The sequence below is a fragment of the Panicum virgatum genome, chromosome 8K, assembly GCF_016808335.1.
Source record: "Panicum virgatum strain AP13 chromosome 8K, P.virgatum_v5, whole genome shotgun sequence".
In the NCBI taxonomy this organism is placed as follows: Eukaryota; Viridiplantae; Streptophyta; class Magnoliopsida; order Poales; family Poaceae; genus Panicum; species Panicum virgatum.
In genome coordinates, this window is record NC_053143.1 from 14,418,286 (window position 1) to 14,434,250 (window position 15,965).

General features: G+C 46.4%; 2 protein-coding genes across 3 annotated transcripts; both read left to right on the forward strand.

The window, feature by feature from the left end:
- Window positions 1-5,258: 5,258 nt before the first annotated feature.
- On the forward strand, window positions 5,259-6,198 carry LOC120646184 (protein DMP4-like). The gene has a single exon (XM_039922875.1). It carries the CDS (start codon window positions 5,261-5,263, stop codon window positions 5,912-5,914), a length of 654 nt encoding a protein of 217 aa, XP_039778809.1. The 5' UTR covers window positions 5,259-5,260; the 3' UTR covers window positions 5,915-6,198.
- A 2,147-nt stretch (window positions 6,199-8,345) lies between these two features.
- LOC120646186 lies at window positions 8,346-9,292 on the forward strand. 2 transcript variants are annotated; one of them, XM_039922876.1, is made up of 2 exons: window positions 8,346-8,895; window positions 9,018-9,292. In XM_039922876.1, the coding sequence occupies exons 1-2, from the start codon at window positions 8,384-8,386 to the stop codon at window positions 9,061-9,063; spliced, it is 558 nt and encodes a 185-aa protein (XP_039778810.1). In that variant the 5' UTR covers window positions 8,346-8,383; the 3' UTR covers window positions 9,064-9,292. The 2 variants fall into 2 exon arrangements, with proteins under 2 accessions (XP_039778810.1, XP_039778811.1); XM_039922877.1 differs by having other exon boundaries at window positions 8,346-8,889.
- Window positions 9,293-15,965: the final 6,673 nt, after the last annotated feature.

The following is a 15,965-nucleotide window of genomic DNA, read 5'->3' on the forward strand; positions in this document are numbered from 1 at the left end:
ACCGACGGGGCAAGAGCGGGGGTGAGCTTCAATGGTTCCTGCGCTGCGAGGCTTGGTCTGTGTTATGTGCTTGTACCCCCTCGAGGTGGGCCCCATCGTTGCAGAGCCTGAATCCTTAGCGGTTACACCTTACCAACGTGGTCCTTTGTAACGGCCTCGTAGTTTGTTTGCTAGTCATCTCACCTAAGGAAGTGTGATGAACAACTAGTGTAACTCACGACTTATAAATAATTTCAAATAAACCTAACCCTAACGCACCCTACAATTTGCCCTGAATTATGCAAATCTAAAATTATAATTCAACCTAATCTATTAGATACCCACAATTCTTATGCAAATCTAAACTAATTTGTATTGCAAAAAACAAAAAAATAAATAAAAAAGCTCACCTAGCGGCAGCGCTCGGCACCTGCTACTCGCGCGCCCCTCCCCGCCGAGGCCCTACGGCTCTCCCCGTCCGCCCGCGATCGCCCACGCCTGCGACCGGCGCGCGGCTCCCGCACGCTGATCCCACCACCATGCGGGCTATGGAGCAGGGGTGACATGCCACCCTCTCGCGCCCCTCCCCGCCGAGCCCCTGCGACTGCCCCACCGCACCCCTGCCGCCGCCCTATAGCTCCCCAGCCGCAGCTCCGCCGTGCACCGCCGATCTGCTGCCCAGCCGCGACACCTGATGAGAGAGAGAGAGAGTGAAACAGAGAGTACAGGGGAGCAGGGGAGGAAGAAGACGCATAATAACTAGATTTCGTCTGTCCGTCGGAAGAAATCTAATTTCGTCCACCAGATAGATGAAATTTAGCAAATTTCATCCGTCGAGCAGACGAAATATGTTTTTGTCAGCGATAATTGTTTAGTTTTGATGAAATACGGTGGGCCCCATATTTGGTCTGCCGGGTAGACGAAAACTGGAAATTTTGTCCACTGGGTAGACGACCATGACCTAGTTTTGAAATTTATGGAATCCACAGTATTAATCTGTAATTTCAGTAAAAAATTGAATTAAAAAAATTCTCGCAAAATGAAAACTGGATTGCAAACTCTATGAGACAACCCGATCACTCCAGCGACCGAACGTGTCACATTGCGGCCAAGCAGGCCAACGTGGCGCACCCCTCGGGCCTGGCAGTCTGCTTCCCCTGCATGGCCTATTTCAGATTGAGGCTGCATCGTTTTGATAAGAACCAACACCACCAGCCGACTGTTGACGGTCACTAACGACCCTTCTTGACCGTCAACTCCTGCACAGAATTCAACCATATTGTGGAATAAATGCTAGGATAGGATTATTTATTAACGAATTCCACAGATGGTGTTTGAGAATGTGTGCAGGTGATTTTCAGCTAGATTTGCAGCAAAAGCGGTGTGGCATGATCCAAGACACGATGTGCCGACAAATCAGAGCACGACACGTGTCAAAACATTGATTAGAGGGCCCACCAAGATAGCAGTACTATCGAATTTATTCTTCTTGTGAGGGTCTATGTGACAAATAAACGAACGTGATCACTGTAGCACCATGACGAGCTGGATTTAGTTGTAATTGTTAGAAAATAGGAGGGGTTTTATGCAAAATTGCCAGCGCTCACAGGAAGCGCCACGCGCCCCTTTTCTCGCGTGAAACGCGGAGGGGAGAGCAAACGGGGGCAGGTTTTAATCAACCTGATTAGGCCGCGAGGCGAAGGCGCGCATTTCCGGGAGGAGCCGCTCGAACGCGAGGTGGCTGCAGTACACCGACCCGGGCGCTGCCGCCACCGCCGGCGGCGCGGCCTCCACCACGACGCCGGCGCCCAGCCCCTCGCCGCCGCCCGTGGTGAGCATGAGCGTCGCGGCCGCGTACGCTAGCGCGAGGAGCAGCAGGGCGGTCCGCCGCCGGCGCCCGTCCAGCACACGGCCCAGTCGCCGCGCAGCGTGCCTCGGACCGGCCGCCTCCGTGCCGCGCATGGACGCCGCCTCGGCCGGCACTAGCATCTCCTGGAGTGCTCCGCGGGACCATGCGGGGCAAGGCTGACGGGGGGAGGTGCGAGGTGGCGGTGGTGGTGACGGTTGATAGCGGAAGAGGAGAGCGTGACCAGAAATGGCAAATCAGAAAGGAAGAAAATAGGTGTCCGGCCGGGCCGCCGTCGCCGGTGTTTGTCACAAGAAGACTGCAAATGGCCGTCTCCCACTCAGATTTGCAAACGAACACTGAATTTAAAATGATTTGGCAGGTGGACAACGCCAGATAAACCTTGGGTGGGCATGGAGCCACCAGTGGATGTAATGGACAGACAATTGTTCAGGGTCAGTACGGTGGTTACAGTGGGGAACGGTGCTAAGGCAAGTTTTTGGCAATCCTCATGGGTGCACGGCCAAGCATCTATGGATCTTTTCCCAGATTTATACCGGCTAGCATGGAGGAAGAACAAGACCATAAGGGAGTAACTGCAGAACCAAAACTGGACGAGAGGATTGTGGAGGATGCAGACGGTTGAGGAAATGACAAGCTTTGTTCAGTTGTGGGATTTTGCACAAGAACTGCATCTTTCAAACACACCAGATAGTATCACTTGGAGGTGGACGGCAGATGGAGTTTACACAGCAAAATCTGCATACAACACACAGTTTCTAGGGTCTTACAGCTCCTTCAAAGGTGACCACATTTGGAAGGCGGAAGCTGAAGGAAAACACAAGTTCTTCGCCTGGTTGTTAGTGCAAAGCAAGATTCTGACAGCTGACAAGTTATTGGCCAGGCAATGGCCCTGCAATCTGATCTGCTCACTGTGTAATCAGGAGCAAGAAACAGCAGCACACTTAATCCTACACTGCAACTTCGCTCAGCAAGTCTGGAGTCAAATGGAAGGGTGGACAGGGAACCTAGTTCGACAGCCAGCACAGGGAATTCAGATCACCGAATGGTGGGAGAAGGAGCTAGCTCAATTGCCAAAGAAGACAAGGAAATTAAAAGCAGTCTTGATGATTTATGCCGCATGGAATATTTGGAAAGAGAGGAATCGCCGAGTGTTTAATCAGAAGTATGGCACACCACAGGAGGTCTTGCAGGAAGTAAAGCGCAAAGTCAATGATAGGAAGCACGCCTGCGGGGGCCCAGAGTTATCGGTCTCGTTTAATGTTTAAGTTTGTTTTCCTGGAGTTTGAGTTCATCTCATTTTATGTAATATCGAACTTGTAGGAACTCGAATTTGCTTCTCCTATCTTAAATGACAAAGCAGTGCTCCTGCAAATTTTTCAAAAAAAAAAAAGATTTGGCAGAAACGAGTCATGACCGCGTTCGAGTACGACTCTGTGTATTCGACTAGAATTTTCATGTACCGTCCTCCATACAGAGATTCTTCTAAAACATAAAACATAAGTACCTCATACAATTCTCTAAGACAATATAAACTAATGCATAGGATGTTTGGTATTACGCTCTCAACAGCCTGAAAAGATCTTGGCAAGTCCGATCCTTGCCTACAATCAACCACCTCAGGGGTATTCCTTGGTGAGCTTGACGGCTAAACAACGACAAAGGAGTAAATTCAAAATTCAAGATGGACCCTTAGCATGATTCTTGGATTCAAACTCGGGGGCTATACTCAACCTTTAGCCAAAGACTATTGTGATGCATCTCTCTTGATAGTACGACATACCTATACTCAAGATCAAAGATAAATTACGTTTCACTTCCTTGAGCTTCTCATTTGTATTTTATGTCGTGCTTTGCCCAATCTCAAATTGAGGAGTACATCCTACTTTTCTTTACTTTGAGCATATTTTTCTTGAGCTAGTGAATTGAACCTTTGAATGAAATCTACTTCTAGTTCAAATCACCATCTTTACAATATGATCTTAGAAAGATTAATACTTGCTAATATGAACATCCTATATGACCAAGATTCTTAAAGTTAAATCCAAAGAAAACCTCTTCACCCCTAGCATTGGTCCTTCGGTACAACCAAATTGCCCTTCTCGAAGCTTAGTCCCTTGAAACGTTATCCCGGATTCCCCTCTTCATCCTTGCATCACATAAAACTTCATATATGCTTGTATCATAATTAAATCACCAATGAAATCCATTCTTCACAATGTCATTGTAATTTATCTCCTTTTGATAGAATGTCCATTTCTCACAAGAAATTTCTTTTGAGTGCTATGATTATGTCCACAAGCTTCTTTTGGATATGAGAATCAATTCATTGTCATTCATACATGTCTCAATCCATACGCAATGTCTGCTGCTTGTTAAAATCATCACTTTCAAACATGACATAGCACACAACTTGTTGTATGAGCCCTTTGTCTTCAACATTAATTCATTTCTTCACATATATTACTGATATGATGATTAATTTCTGCTCGTATACTCAACACACGAGAAAAATATTTATATTTCAAAAATGAATAAAGACATTGTTGCTCATGTTATTATGCCACATGATATTTACAAGTAGATGTTAGCATCGCTCCTGGAGTCCTTGTAATTGTGGTGTTTGTTCTTGGTCTCCTCTAACAGAATGAAGCATATCCAGTCGAACCCAACTCGTACCTGTCACATATGCTTACTCCCCAAGCTAAGTTTGTGACATAATCATATGTTAGACATTCCTATCCGAATGTGATCGAACCACACGCGGTCAATTTTGCCAAGTCTAAACCCATCCGGACACGTTCAAAGTCAAAACGAGTTGTATCTGTAGTTTAAAGTTCAGTTAGTTGGTTCCCGTCACTAGCTAGCACGAAAGAAATAGGGAAAAATTAAAAATACTACCTTCTCTATTTTCCCATTGCAATTCTATATGCACATATACACATCCAATCTCAATCGCAATTGCTTATACTATTCTTCCGTTTCAAATTATAGGTTGTTTGACTTTTTTTTACTTCAAATTTGACCACTCGTATTAATCAAAAATTTATGCAAAATATCACTTCTTTTGTTGTAGATTGCTTTATCAATACAAGTTCTTCAAAAATAATTTAAATTTGACTATATTTGCATAATTTTTTTTTTCAATAATACGAGTGATCAAACTTGGTGTTAAAAAGTCAAACGGCCTATAATTTGAAACGGAAGGAGTAGTTCATATGACTTGCATTCACAAACTACCCAAAGACAATAACAAAACGAGTGTCCATATATACATAGGTTGAAAACTAATGACTATTGCTTGCAAGTCTCTTCTTGCTTGCTTTTACACAACACAATATATATATACTTCCACGCCATATATAAACCCATTCTGCCCCAACATCGATTACACAACCTTTACTCGTCACAAAGATGACGTCCAAGAATCAAGCTGATCATCTCGAGTCCCAGCCGCTCCTGGCTCAGTCGTCGAACAGCGCCGGCGGCGGGGCCAGCAGGGACGCGGCCGAGGCGACGACGACGACGCGGCGGGAACGCGGCATGGCCAAGGCGTTCCGGAGCACGGCGGAGCTGGCCAAGCACCTGCCCACCGGCGCCGTGCTCGTCTTCGAGATGCTGTCGCCGGCGTTCACCAACGGCGGCAAGTGCCAGAGCGTGAACCGCGCCATGACGGCCTGGCTCGTGGGGCTCTGCGCCGCGGCGTGCTTCCTCCTCTCCTTCACGGACAGCTTCCTCGACGCCAGGGGCACCCTGCGGTACGCGGTGGCCACGCGCGCCGGCCTCTGGGTCATCGACGGCACGCCGCCGCCGCCGCCGGAGGAAGCCGCGAGGAAGAGGCTCAAGTTCATCGACTTCTTCCACGCGCTCCTGTCGCTCGTCGTCTTCATGTCCGTGGCCATGTTCGACAGGAACGTCGGCGCGTGCTTCATCCCGGTCATGTCGTACGACACGCGGCAGGTGTTCAACGCCGTGCCGCTCGCCGGAGGGGTGGTCGGGACGCTGCTCTTCGCCGCGTTCCCGTCGACACGGCACGGGCTCGGGTTCCCGATCCCCGCCGCCGCCTGAGACCGAACCGATCCTTGCCTTGCTGGGAATGAATTAGCAGCTGATTTCCCTATATATATGTTGCGTCTCCTGTTGTTGTCAGATGTTTGTATCATTGCTTGGGATATTCGTTCCCAGACGTGCATCGACTGCATTTTTAGTTTGCGTATAATAAGTAGTAGTGCAAGTATATGTATTGCTTGGGCTGCCGGAACTGTCAGTTGGCAGTGGCTGCCTCTGTCGGCTGGGCCAGCCAGCAGCCCAGCCATCCGAACAAGCGCAACATTGTCTTGACAATTTCTCAAGATTTAATCCAAAAGGATGCACGTCTCATATTTATCCAAAAGCTGCAGCTACTCGTAAAATGCTCAAGCCGCGGCGAGCAGCGGGCACTGCGGTGGGGAGGGGCGGCCTCGCGGGCCAAGGCAGATGCTGGCGGGGAAAGAGGCGCCGAGGAGGGAACAGGATGCCGTACATGCATCCCGAGGCCGGTGCCGGGGCTGGGAGGGGCGGCCGCATGAGCCGGCGTGGACGCCTCCCCCACAAGGGCAAAGACGTCTTTCTCCACCTTCGTTAGCCACCATTACTCTCTATTCCTTACAAAAAGGCACAAGAGTAAAAGAGAAAAACACGAGAGTACACACGTGCGACCAAACTTCTAATATATACACACTTGAAATATTACAATAACTCCTAATAATAATGCACTTGGGATATTACAATTACTACTATAATACTAGGCTTCATCATCGTCCCTGTCCAGATCATGTTGGCCCACGCTTATCCGATGATCTGCATAAAATTCTCCTTTAGGATTTATGACTTCATCTAGCAGTAATTCACATATTGCTTCTTGAATTGCTTTGATTCTTTTCCGGTTCGATAAGCTCCTCTTTCATTTCTAAGTCTATCACATGCAAACATCAATATTTCTAACCAATTCAATATTTTTAATCAATACATGAATGCAAGAAAATATTATTAATTTTATGCGTACATCAAATTCATGTTGCGCCATCCTTCCCGCGATCTACTCCCTGGTCGCTGACTACAGAGACGAGTCGTGGTGGAGCTAGAAATGAACTGTAGGGAGAGCCATTTTGCCTAATTTATAAACATATATAAAAAATGCAAGGTGCCTGATGAGGCGTTCTATGCTAGGGGGAACTATAGCGAGGTGTCAAATGTCCTGTACTAAAAGTAATACATATGCTCATTCCCTGCTCTCAGTGTTTATTTCTCATGAGATAGTGAAAATTTTTGTTCTCAAGATTCACTTGGTTTTGCTTTTGCTTGATCCCATTCATGATCCAAATGTTATTCATTTTTTTTATAATTTCTTGTGTTACATATTCGTGTGTGTGATATGTATGCATATAAGTTCATTGTTCACTTTGGTTTTGTTTTCATGATCCCCACATCCATGATCAAAATGTTATTTATTTTCTGGTACTGTCGCTTCTTGTTACCTATTTGTGTGTCAGACATAGATGAACCTACTCTTTTATTTTGTTGCAATGAACCTACGCTTTTATTTTGTTGCAATTATTACTTGCATGTATTTACTCACAGAATGTTGCAATTATCATGAACACTGCCCAATGCCTTTGTATGTCTTGTACTTGAGTATATTTTATTGTTCTTTATTTATGTTTTTTTTGCAGTTTTGTAGAATAGATATTTGTCATTGTGTGCATCTCAATAAATATTATGTTGCTAATATTAAATAAAATTGTGTAAAAATGTTACAGCATTCGTAAAGTTGGCATTTGAATCTGTGGCTGTTCGTAAGGATGGTAAAAATTTAAATATCTCTTAATAAACCCGGATTAGCTCAGAGGATGTACTAGCCCAATATATATGAGCATGCTAGTTGCAAGGAGCTCTGTCAAAATGGAAATCTCCAAACCCCCATGATCTCGGCGCAAATGGAGTTTGGAAAGGGTCGATCCGAATCCATTCTCTTTCTCTTTTTATTCCCCCTCAAGATACGAGTCCATTCTGAACCAAGAAATGTGTGATGAATCGCCAATCGATTCATAGCTAGCTAGGAGTTCGCACAAAAACGTGCGAGCGTTTAATTTCTTGGTGCGGAGGACAGGATGAGCATGGGAGCCGGCGCCGCCGTCGGCGTCGCCGAGAACGGCCCAGCCCCCGGACCCGGAGAGCGCAAGCATCCGCCGTCTGCGGCGCTGCCCAACGCCGCCGTGGCCGCCGTGTGCGTCTCGTCGCTGCTGTTCAGGGCGCGCTGGCGCTGCAGGTGCTGCGGCGGCGGCGCGCCGCGGCCGACGAGGAGCCGGCGGCGTACCTCTCCGCCGTCGTCGTGTGGAGGCTGGCGGCGCTCGTCTGCGCGTACCTCTTCTCCTGGACCGTCGCGCTCTCGCCGGCGCCGAGGGCCGCGCTCGCGGACTCGCTCGTGCGCGCCTCGTACCTGCGGCTCCTCGCCGCCGCCGCCGCCGACACGCCGGCCCCGCCGCGGGCGCGGCGACGATGTTCCTCGCCGCGGCCTACTCCGCGGCGGCGACGGGGCGCGCCCTCGCCCAGCGCCGTCTGGCTGGCGCCAGGGCCGCGCCGTCCGCGGCGTCCACCCTGCGCGCGGGCCTCGTGCTCGCGGGGGTCTTCATCGCGACCGCGCTCACCGCGCTCCTGTCGCTGGTCGCTCGTGACGTGGCCGACGCCGGAGGCCCCGCGCCGACGGAGGTCTCGCCGGAGGCGCTCGCGCTGGGCCGGATCATGGTCATCGCCGGGCCGGTCGTCCTGGTCGCGGCGGCGGCGGTGCTGCACCGCCTGCCCGGAGGCCCTGTCCGCGACACGGGCGCGGCCACCATGCCTGCTTTCTTCTGCTGGCTCGGGGCCCACGGATTCGTCCTCGTCTCGTTCGGCGAGGCCGCCATGGTGGTCGTCATCTGGGTCGGCGGCATGGCCATGGCCGGGCTCTTGGGATACTGCCTCGCCGTGCACACGCGCTACGAGCAGCAGCTCTTCGCCATCCGAAGGTTCAGGTACTGTGCAAATTACACAGACAGGAAATGCCTTGATCTGATCGGGGACTTGTTGTGATACTGTTATGCGATTTCGTGCTTTCAAATTAATTTGTAATGGTTTGAAACTGGGCATGGCACAGGACGCCTCCGGCTTCGGAGGCGACATCGCGACCAGGAGCACGCTGACCCAGCTCACATCTAGGCGCCCACCGGCCCGGGGTATCCAACGAGGCTTCATCATGTGTTCCGTGACCCGCTGATGTGATATTTTGCCACTTGCAAGTTTATGGACCAACGGTGTATTTTATTCTTCACGAAACCCTATTGGTATCGGAGATTTGCCCCATCAAAGTAGAAGGCCTTATCGGTGGTCGATTGCGATCTAGCAGCCTATGCTGGCAAGTTACAATTTTTTTTTTTTAAAAATTATTTACCTTCTCAGCTATCGTCTCTCTCAACTATTTGTTGGAATCTGATCTCCCTCTCCCTCATTTGTAATACTAGAATCGAAATTTCCTCCAACCACGAAAAATAGTTGTTTTTATCTCGAAAACTATGGACCTTCATTTTTTTGGATTGAAATAATTCACTCTTTTTCTCTCAAGAACACCAAGTGCCAAATCCTGGCTTGTTCCACCAATTTAGAGCTGAGGCTTGGCCAGCCATGAAATTCCAGGTCCGTCAGAATACACTGTCCTTTATTTTGGCAAAGATGCAAAGCACGTAGATAGACCTGGTTCATACTAGCTAGCACGGTACGAGTGCGAGGGTCGTGCCATGCCAATGATTTTGACACGGCTGATTATGTAGAAAAGAAATAGGCTAGTGTAGGTGTAGTTATAGGAATTATGGTGAAGTTTTCCTCTAAGTGGAGCTTTCAGCTTTGCCATTGACATTTTCCTAGGTCTCAACCGTCTTTCATATGGTTAGAAAAAACGTCTTGCACGCATGATATCAATTATATATGGGACAAAAGAGGATTATATATGGTCACCACGATCTATATCAACCGTACGTGCTTGCTCGTTTGTTCTTTTTCCATTTCATGTACTAGACTTCAGCTGGTCAAACTTTAATCCTTTTTTTAAATCAATCAACATTGCTCGAAGTACGCAGATGTTAATAACTCGAAGGTCATATATATATAAATGAAATAATAGGTCGGATATATAAATGAAATAATATGCGATTAAGGAGGCCATGTCCAACGAAACAAAATGTCCCTTTTGTAGGAAAAGAAAAATATGTCTTGAATTCACGGGATTGTGTACCTTACCCCCGCGCTGACAAGGACGGCAGTGGGAGTCACAATCACTGAACGATGAATCCAAACGTTTTTATTGGAATTATCGAGCACTCCGCTGTTTTGTTTTCTACGCCTCCTCGTGAGTTTGTTTATTCTCTAACCACTCGATTGGTATGGATTTTGTAGTTGGCCTGCCCAAAACTCAAAAAGCAAATGACTCTATATGGGTGATAGCTAGTGGATCGACTGACCATGGTCGCTCACTACTTGCCCATATGGATCACCTATGGTGGAGAAAGATTAGCCCAACTCTATTTAGAGCACATAGTGAAATTACATGGTGTGCCTAGTAAAATTAACCCAACTCTATTTAGAGCACATAGTGAAATTACATGGTGTGCCTAGTAAAATTGTGTCGGATAGAGGAATCTAATTTACCTCTAAGTTTTGGAGAAGTCTGCACAAAGCCATGGGTACAAAATTGGATTTTAGTTCGGCTTATCACCCTCAGACCGATGGTCAGACAAAAAGAGTAAATCAAATTGTGGAGGATATGTTAAGAGCTTGTGTCCTTACCTATGGCAAGGATTGGGAACAGAGTTTACCCTATGCAGAGTTCTTATATAACAATAGTTATCAAGTAAGCTTAGGCATGTCACCTTTTGAGGCTCTCTATGGACGAAAGTGTAGAACCCCTTTGATGTGGTCAGAAGTAAGAGAGCGTACTCTTACCGGACCTGTTCTCATAAAGGAGGCAGAAGACCGTGTGGCTGAAATTAGAGAAAAGCTAAAAGCGGCTCAATCCCGTCAAAAGAGCTATGCAGATAAACGAAGAAGAGAATTGTGCTTTGAAGTTTGAGATTATGTATATCTTAAGGTCTCTCCGGTTTAAGGGACTCGAAGATTCCAAGTTCAAGGAAAATTAGCTCCTCGGTATATTGGACCATACCGAGTGGTAAAAAAAAGTTGGAGCGGTAGCATACCGTATTCAACTACCAGAGGAAATGTCAGATATACACCAAGTGTTCCATATATCCCAATTAAGGAAATGTTTAAGAGTGCCTCAAGAGGAAGTAGTATCAGTAGAAATGATTGACCTGTAAAAGGATCTTCGGTACCAAGAAGTACGAGTTAAAATTCTGGACACCGTTATCAAAAGGACAAGGAACTCCGAGGTACAGATTTGCAGAGTTCAATGGAGTAGACATGGGGTAGAAGAAGCTACATGAGAACGCGAAGATGCGCTAAAGAAAGAGTTTCCCCATCTGTTCAGAACTCAGTCGAATCTCGAGGATGAGATTAATTTTAAGTGGGGTAGGTTTGTAACACCCCGAAAAAAAATTACCGAAACAAATCACTCGTTTAAAATAATTTTCAAAACTTTTTTCGTCGCCGAGCTCAAATCATTTCAGATTCTCTTTCTGTTCGAGCTCCCAACTCTCCGAAAAATCCTTCCCGGCGATTTTCGCCGCCCGACACCGAAATCAATCCACCGTCCGAACATTAGTACCAATCCCCGTCCCGTCTCTCTTTTCTCGTTCCGCATGCATCGCTTCCCGCCAAAGCCGCCGCGCGCTCGCGACCGTCGTCGCGCTCCCGACCGACCGCCGCCGCGAATCCCGCCGGCGCCACTCTCTTTTTCTCCTCTTTTCCTTTTCCTTTTTTTTTTTCCTTTTCCCCGTTTCATTTTTCTTTTCCTTCCTTCTCCTTTCTTCCTTAATCCTTCTTCCTCCTGGCTGCCACGAGCTCCACGCGCGGCAACAGAGCCGAGCTCGAGCTCGACGCTGAGCCCGACCTTGCGCCGCCCCCTGCACGCCGCGCCTCCCCCGGCCATCGCCCTCCCCGCTACGCGCCACCGCCCACCTCTGCCGCGCCATCACTCCGCCTGCGCGCCATCACCTCAGCTCCACCGCCAGTCCCACCGCCATTTCTGTCGCGCAGAAGCTTGCCTGCCGCCGGCCACCGCGGCCCCCCCTGCCCCGCACCTCTCCCTGCCTATAAAAGGGCCCTCGACGTCGCCCACCACCACCACAACCGCCCTCGCTATCGCTCGCCCCCTCCCCTTGCCCACAGTGCCGCTGCCCCTGCCCACCGCCGCCCGCCGCCGTGGGCAGCTCGCCTCACGCCGCCTCCACCCTTGGTGAGTAGGGGAATCATACCTCCTTGATCTCCACTCCGATTTACCCCTACCCCCGGCCGCTGGCCCATAGCCGCCGGTGCCCCATGGGCCCCTCCTCTATTCGGTCTATCTCAAGGAAGAAGAAGAGGGCAAAATTGCCCAAAGGCCCCTCCCCTTCTTTATATTCCTTAAGGAGCCCCGCTCCCTTTGTGACCTTTTCCAAAAGAGACCCCCTCCTCTTCCCTTTTCAAGAATTAGTCCCTCCCCTATATAAACATAATTCCAAATAGGTCACTGCTCCTTTCCAGAATATCCCGAATATTTTTAGAAATTCCAACCAAGTCCTTTCACTTCTGAGAATATTTACAAATAAACCTCCTGCATCTTTAATTATTCCAAATCCACCCTTCCACCATATAACATATTTAGAGATAGATCCCTGCCTAATTTCTAGAGTAACCCTAACATTTCCAGAAATCATAATCAAGCCCCCGCCATCTCAAAAGTATTTGCAAATAGGCCCTTAACCCCGTTTAACCCCTAAACCTCTCTTCGACTCATCATTTCATGTGCAAAAAATACTCCAATTACCTCCAAATTCGACCACGCCATTTCTAATATAATTCCGGCCGTGCCATTAGAAAATCACCCAAAAATATTGTTTCTATCTCCATATCTTAATTTCTCCTGATTTGAGCTCAACGATAAAACATTTATTTCTTTTTCTTTATTGTGTGCTTGTTTGCGTGCGCCATAGATGACGGTGTGAACGAGGGAGAGCCCGTCGAGGAGTTTGCCAAGCAGTACCGCGAGTCGGAGCACGAAGGCCAGTACCGCGAGCCGGAGCCCGAGGACCCGTACCGCGAGCAGGAGTTCCTGGAAGGCTTTGGGAACGGCAAGTCCAATTCCATCCTTTGATTGCATATTTAACCCAGTTTTTCAAACACAACCTATCGGCCTGTTTTACAAAATTGCATATTGTTTTATCGCTAAAACCCAATTGGTTAGCCACCCCTTGATTGCTATGAACATTCCTTGATGACCTAGATTAATCTCTAAACATGATCTATTCTGTTTAGACGTTAATCGCTGCTAGCAACGCTTAGGACCATGTTACTTATTACACTCCAAAAATGATTACAACATGTTTTGTTAAAAGAAAATGCGTGAGTATTTTGAGAAAGGGAAAAAATGGGATATTTGAGAAATGAAAGAAAAAAATGATCTGATGAGATGGATGGATGGCTTTTCTGTGTGAACTGTCATCTGTTGTTGGCTCGTACCTCTGTGGTTGAGCACGGTTGGGAGATGTCCATCTTGTCACCAATTAAGGACCGAGTTGATGTGTCATCTTGCCTAACTTCACTATCGTGCAACCACTCGACCGTTGTGTGTGGTAACGGCTTAGCATAAATCCCACTAATTAGTCTGATAGCCATCAGGAGAGCTGAGAGCAACGGGTGATCAAGGAGATGGGATAAGATCTTGATGACTTATGCCCCGGTTAAACCTTAGTGATAGGTCAATGGCCCCTTGGTGGAGTCTGTGGTGGCTAGTCAGGTCTAGCTAAGGTGAGTAATGGCTTTATTGGGATCTGCACCGACACCAAGGTGATCGTGCTGTGGTACCCCACTTGTGGGTAAAGTGTACAACCTCTGCAGAGTTAAAACCTATTTGAATAGCCGTACCCACGGTACTCGGCGAGTTACGGTTTGGTCACATGACTAGATTTTGTGGATGGATGGGGTATGGTGTGAGTTGTTTTGGAAGGTGTCCGACAGTTGTGCCGTGAGCTACGGCGGATGAGGAGTCCAGTAGCATTAAAACTTGGATCCTTTGTGTAGGATCAACCCCACTTATTATTCTGTTACTAAAGAAATGTTTTGGAAAAACTTTTTTTAAAACAAACCCTTGCATGTGTAAAATCTAGCTTTTCTGCATATTAACCTCAGCCTTATCCTTGATTTATCCTGTGCATATCTGTGATTATCCCCCCCTGTGGATGGGGTTGGACTTGCTGAGTACTTTTGTACTCACCCCGATATATATGTTGTTGCTTCAGAGGAAGATCCGGAGATTGCTGAAGACGTTGAGTAGAGGTTGCGTCCGCACCCAACTTTGCCTATGGTGTTGGCCCTCTGCAAGATGCTTCTGCTGGTGCGATACTCTAAGCCCGAGCTGGAACCCATATGGGTCGTGCTTTGGTGTATCACCGTAGCCTTTTTACTGCTTGTTATCATTTGTATCGAGTATCCGCCTCCACGGAGGTTGTACGGTGACTGAACTATTTGTTGAATAAATATGTTATCAGTCTCCTGGGACTGATATTTGTATCACATTTCGTCTCTACTTATGTGGGGACGCTTCATCATCTAACTCTAATTTCTTTGTAACACCACCCTCCCCCCACCCCCTTTATTAATTTCTTCTTCTTCTTGTGGTCTTGTAATCATTTGAATAATTCCTTGAAAACCCTTTGGAAAAAATTAGGAGATGTATGTATATGTCATGGGAAAAACTCCTTAACCCCTTATAGGAAAATAGGAGAAAATGTTGATATGACATATATGTGTTGGTATTCCATCAAATCTCCTTTAAAACTCAATGGGAAAATATAAAAGAAAATGATATGGAATATCATTAATTGCAAACTTATATGAGAAAAACATTGAAAGGAAACTCATAAATAAGTTCGAATATATTATGATCTAACCATTTCTGAACTATAATTCTCCCCCAAAACCCATTAGAAAAATATAAGGAGAAATAATATCTTGAATATCTTCTTAAAAACTCTATGAGAAAACAGAAGATATGATATATGTAATATGCCTTGAATATCCCTTTAAAAACCCTAGTGGGAAAAATTAGGGATATGACATAAAATATTGCCTCATTGAAAACCCATTTATGAGAAAAACCTTGATACTGAAAACTCATTTAGGAAAAGAGTTCTATTATATAATCTGATGATTATAGTTAGTTCTATTGGTTACAATTCAGGGAGAATCTCCCCCTGATCCTTGCAAATTTCATGATTTGGTTTTCAAGGTTTCTATTTCCCCATAAAATAGTTTAGAAGCAATGTATCTTATGATATTGCCCTTTATATAGCCTGCATTGTTTTGAACAAATCCAAGCATAATTATCTTCATAGATAATTGTTGTTTCATGATTGAAACAATGCCACATGACTGTTGTATATGGTTGATCATTTTGTGAAGCCATATGATTTCACGTGAAGCTTCATATGATATAATTATGTCAGAATGATTGTGGATATAGCTACAAGAGTCAGCTTTGATGACTTTCAAGATGTAGTTGTTCCACCATGTAAAATTACAAAACCTGTTTATGGTCTAGCACTGTGCGGATCAGAAATGTAGCCAGTGTCAGTATAACCAACAATGGTCTTGTCTTGGCTAAAGCCAAGATCAAATTGTGCCTTGGAAATATCTGAAGATATTTTTAATCCACATAAAATGGCTTTTTGTTGGAGCTGTGATATGTCTTAGCAAGTGTTTGATGATTCGATGGAATCATAATTTAATCATTCAGAGAAGTCATATATAGATGTGATGCTTCAGAATGATAGACCAATGTTTTTCATTAGAATCTATTTTGATGATTCATATGAAACTTTAGTACTTTGGTATCAGTTTATATTCTGGCAAAATAGGAATTAGTTAGCCAGTATTGATATCCCACTTTTGTCGTATTCTA

Bases quoted from the DNA above. Each gene is read 5' to 3' on its own strand.
- LOC120646186 (XM_039922876.1), top strand. From the start codon at position 8,384: ATGTTCCTCGCCGCGGCCTACTCCGCGGCGGCGACGGGGCGCGCCCTC. The intron at 8,896-9,017 runs GTACTGTGCAAA...GGCATGGCACAG, and splicing joins TTCGCCATCCGAAGGTTCAG to GACGCCTCCGGCTTCGGAGG.
- LOC120646184 (XM_039922875.1), top strand. From the start codon at position 5,261: ATGACGTCCAAGAATCAAGCTGATCATCTCGAGTCCCAGCCGCTCCTG.